We start from the raw sequence: 4,843 nt of genomic DNA, 5'->3' as shown, positions 1-4,843 counted from the left end.
CGTCTCCGGACGTAGGCCAAACGGGCCCCTCTAATCGACACGTCTCCGGACGTAGGCCAAACGGGCCCCTCTCATCGACACGTCTCCGGACGTAGGCCAAACGGGCCCCTCTCATCGACACGTCTCCGGACGTAGGCCAAACGGGCCGCCCTCATCGACACGTCTCCGGACGTAGGCCAAACGGGCCCCTCTCATCGACACGTCTCCGGACGTAGGCCAAACGGGCCGCACTCATCAACACGTCTCCGGACGTAGACCAAACGGGCCGCTCTCATCGACATGTCTCCGGACGTAGGCCAAACGGGCCGCACTCATCGACACGTCTCCTGACGTAGGCCAAACGGGCCCCTCTCACCGACACGTCTCCGGACGTAGGCCAAACGGGCCCCTCTCATCGACACGTCTCCGGACGTAGGCCAAACGGGCCCCTCTCATCGACACGTCTCCGGACGTAGGCCAAACGGGCCGCTCTCATCGACACGTCTCCGGACGTAGGCCAAACGGGCCGCTCTCATCGACACGTCTCCGGACGTAGACCAAACGGGTCACTCTCATCGACACGTCTCTGGACGTAGGCCAAACGGGCCACCTCCCTAAGGGAAATCACATACGAGATGAGCAGAACACACCCGGAGTCTCTCAAGGGGGACCCTGGTGTTCGCCACCTCCCTAAGGGAAATCACATACGAGATGAGCAGAGCACACCCGGAGTCTCTCAAGGGGGACCCTGGTGTTCGCCACCTTCCTAAGGGAAATCGCATACGAGATGTGCAGAACACACCCGGAGTCTCTCAAGGGGGACCCTGGTGCTCACCAACTTCCTAAGGGAAATCGTCCTACGGGATATGCAGTGCATGCCCGGAGTCCTTCAAGGAGAACCCTGGTACTCACAAATCTCTAAAGGAGGACGCGCAATCAAAACATAGGCTGGTTACTCAAGCAGTTCACAAGTCAAATATGCGAATTGAAGTTGGAAAATGTAACTGAAATTTCCATAGCAACAGACCAACCGGCCAAAGTTCAACAAAAAGAAAATGGTCAAATAAAGACCAGTTATTCTAAACAAGAAAGCAAACTACAAAGGCTGAAAAGAAACAAAAAAGAGTCTTCGTCTACTTGGAGACGCCAGCAGAAGACTCTTTACGCGGCAGCCTCCTCGGCATCCGCCTGACTAGCTACGTCATCAGCAACTCCATCTGCCTGTACCATGCCCTCTGCATCATCCTCTCCGGCTACCTGCTCCTCAACTCCCCCTTCTATAGGGGGTGAGTTGGGACGGAGCGTCTCGATGTCTACATCGTCAATCGCATACAAAGAATCAATCTCATCTGAGCAGTGCAGGTAGCCCAACTTGTACGCATCTATGGTGGCTTCAGACTTGGATTCTTTAGCAGACTTATGATAGGCATGAAATCTAGCAAGGAGCTTGTCATAGCAAAGGGAGATGTCGGCATTCTTACGCTCAAGACGAAAGAAGGCCTCTTTTCGACTAGCCAAATCAACAGCAGAAGAGTTGAGCTCGGAATCCTTCTCGGTAAGAGAGCTTTTCAGCCCAGATATCATCGCCCTCAAATCAGACAACTTCTTCTCATAGCGGGCCTGCTCGACGGAAAGCTGGCAGGCCAATTCAGCATTCTTCTTCTCCAACTCGCTGAGTTGGGCAGAAGAGGGGGCAACAGCAGATGAGTTCCGAATAGTCTCAGCAGCAAAAATCAGTCCTTTTTGAATCAAATGGAATGACGCTTCCCTTTGTTTTTCCAAGGAAAGGCACGAGAAAGTACCAAGATCGCCAGCTTGACGGATGTGATCAACCAACTCAGCACAGGACGATGGATTTGACAAGAAGTTCGTCTTAAGCAGATCAGATATGCATGCATCCCCTACAGAGCTAGGCTTGTTCACCTTAGGACCAACTGCCGACGTGGAGGAAGAGCCCTTAGCCCGGGCAGATGACTCTCTCATCTTCTTAGCCTCTGCCAGCTTCATCTCCAAAGGAGTCAATGATTCTGGATCATGAGCAGACTTCCTGTTTCGATCTCCATCTTTTGACCGATGCAAACGACTCGAACTTCTAGGAGGAATGTCTACATCTCTTTGACGCTCGGCAGAACTCGGTCGGGCACGGGCCGCTTCACGAAACATATCATGGTTTTCAGGCGTGTCCGCAGGAGACTCGGAACACCCCGAATACCGCGCATACCACCAACCTTCGTGCTATCTGCACCCACGAGATGCTTGACCCTGGCAGATGATGAGGGAGTAGACCCCACTTGTGTCTTCTCAGCAGAAGAAGGCCTTGGTTTCTTCCTCGAGGGAGACCTATCCTTTGCGTGCGAAGAAGTAGCTTCACCTCTCGGAGATTTGGCGGGAGCTTTTCTCTTTGAGAGAGATTCAGCAGAACATTCTTCTTGTCCGGCGAGCAGATCATCAGGGTCAGGACCGTTCTGCTTCCACCTTTCGACATCCTCGACAGGGGGCAAACCACCATCTTCTTCCCGGTACCCACTCAACAGCCAGCGCCACTCGCGAAACTTTGGAGGGATGTTCAAAGCACGACGGACCTTAGCCATGTCCGGCCCAAACTCCAATTGCTTGCTGATGTCACTCACTGCAAGCAGAAGACAGAAGTTAGTCAGCTACACTTCAAGAAATTCAAATAAGAGGAGCGCATCAAAAATGGCAAAGAGACATACCATCGCAATAGGTGATAGGAACAAGTGGGCCGTCACCAACGTCGCTTGCCCACCGACCGCTGACCTCCAACACATCGTCATGCCAAGCGTGATCTCCTTGACTAAAACTGTTGAACAACTTGGCCTTGTAAACACGAACTTGGGCATACCGCTCAAAGTGCCTCACTTCGAAAAAATGAAAGAACTCTCGCACCGTTAGCTCCAACATGAAGAAACGACTCAGATTCTCGAAGCACATGATCGCCCGGTAAACGTTTGGAGTACATTGGCTCGGGGCACACCCCATGGCGCAGAACACCTCCTTGAAAAGCTTTGACAGCGGGAATTTGAAGCCCAAGGAGAAGTAAAAGGGACGGAAGGTGATGATCCTAGCATCAAGATCATTCGCATCCACCAAAGGCTCGTTGTCCTTCCGAGACTTCAATAGCTTAACTCGCACGTCATCTGGAATGGCAGAGGCATAAGCAGCTCGCCACTTTTGGAATTGAGCATCAGTCGTGACGCGATGCAAGTTGGCCACAAACTTCTTGCTATGCACTATGGAGCCTCCCCATAAATACAAAGGGACTTGAGAACTGGGAGCCTTGCTACCATCTCCGGAGGACATGGTTGATCAACAAGTAGCTGCAAAAAGAAAAAAAATTCTATGTGTTAGAATGCAAAAAAAAAAAAATAAATAAACAGCAGCAGCAGCAATCAGAAAAAAAAAAAGAAAAAAAAAAGAACAAAACAAGGCTGCTTGGATCAGCCCAGCGCGCAGCCCAGCTAGCGCCCTCGGCCCATCACGCAAGACCAGGCCCAACTCGCTCCAGCCCTTCTCCCGCCTGGCCCGCTCAGGCGCAGCCCACCTTGCTCCAGCCCAGCGCGCCTTCTCAGCCTGGCCTGCGCGCACGCACAGGTCGAGCCCACCGACTTCATCCAGCGACGGCCCAGCTCGCATCAGCACGCAGCAGGAGGCCCAGCTCGCATCAGCACGCAACAGGAGGCCCAGCTCGAGTTCATGTAGCGCCAGCCCAGCTCCACCACTCCTTACGCAAGCCCATGATCTGCACCAGGTCAGAAACCTTCAGGCCTCCATGCTCGAGCCCAAGATGTGCAAGACCCAAATCTGCTGAACTGCCAACACCTCCAGCCATGCTCCAAGGCATGGACATGCATCCCATTCAGCTACCCACATCGGCTGGAAGCATGATCCAAGTTGCCAAAAATTGGAACAAAGGAAAATATATATATATATATATATATATAACTCAAGTCTAAATTACCTTGGGTGTGCGATGAAGACAAGAGCTCAAGAAGAAGGGAAAATTCTCCAAAGCTTACTCTCTCTCACTAATGAAATCGGAATGGATTTTGGATGTGAAGAATAAATTGGAGGAGCCCTACATTTATAAGAATAAAAATTCCTTGACCTACAAGGAATCACAAATTCTTTCCAACCTGGGAGTCCACAAAATTGGCAAGTCAAACACCTCCTCTACGCAGGAGCCCAAGTCCACTAAGGAAGCCTAGTTACAGCTGGACAGCCCAACGGATAATTTACATCTCCTACATGCCACCACGCGCCATGCAGAAGCTGGGGGGCATTTGTGGGAACCTAATTAAATCAAAACCCTAGGTCAAATAATTCCTACCATTTGGGGATTATTTGACCAAATTGGGAATTGATCAACCTAATTGGGAGTTACTCAATTTAATTGGGAATTATCCGATTAAATTGAACGTTATCTAATTAGGTTGAGATTTCATTTGGTTAATTACCACAATCCCCAATTAAATGAGGAGTTACCTAATTGAAGCGGGATTTGATTTGATGCCTACCACAATTAGGGATTTGATTTACCCTAATAAATCAAATCCCTAATAAATCAAATCAATCCCAAAAAGGGGAGGAATTATTCCCTTCCATCTACGGAATTATTCCTCTGAAACCCTAGCCTCCGAGACCACTATAAAAGCATAGTCACACACAAGGGTTGAGGTACGTCAGAATTACTACTAAAATCTCTACAGAAAATTCCTCTCAAACCCTAGCCACCTCTTTTCTCTCTCTCTTTTACATAAGGCTCCGGCCACCCAATTTATATTATAAACACATCCCGTACCCTATTTTAGCTATCGTTTCTCTACGGATCGATTGAACTGACTTA

At 50.1% G+C, this 4,843-nt stretch overlaps 1 protein-coding gene across 1 annotated transcript; it reads right to left on the bottom strand.

Moving 5' to 3' along the window:
- Positions 1 to 1,140: 1,140 nt before the first annotated feature.
- Positions 1,141 to 3,300, bottom strand: LOC117620916. Its single transcript, XM_034351167.1, has 3 exons — positions 2,694 to 3,300; positions 2,192 to 2,608; positions 1,141 to 2,129 (listed from the first exon to the last, which is right to left on the bottom strand). The coding sequence occupies exons 1-3, from the start codon at positions 3,298 to 3,300 to the stop codon at positions 1,141 to 1,143; spliced, it is 2,013 nt and encodes a 670-aa protein (XP_034207058.1).
- Between the last annotated feature and the right edge of the window lie 1,543 nt (positions 3,301 to 4,843).

Source organism: Prunus dulcis, chromosome 3 (genome assembly GCF_902201215.1).
Source record: "Prunus dulcis chromosome 3, ALMONDv2, whole genome shotgun sequence".
NCBI classification, from domain to species: domain Eukaryota; kingdom Viridiplantae; phylum Streptophyta; class Magnoliopsida; order Rosales; family Rosaceae; genus Prunus; species Prunus dulcis.
Note: the sequence above shows the minus strand (reverse complement) of the source record. Positions and strands in the feature narration are given on the sequence as shown.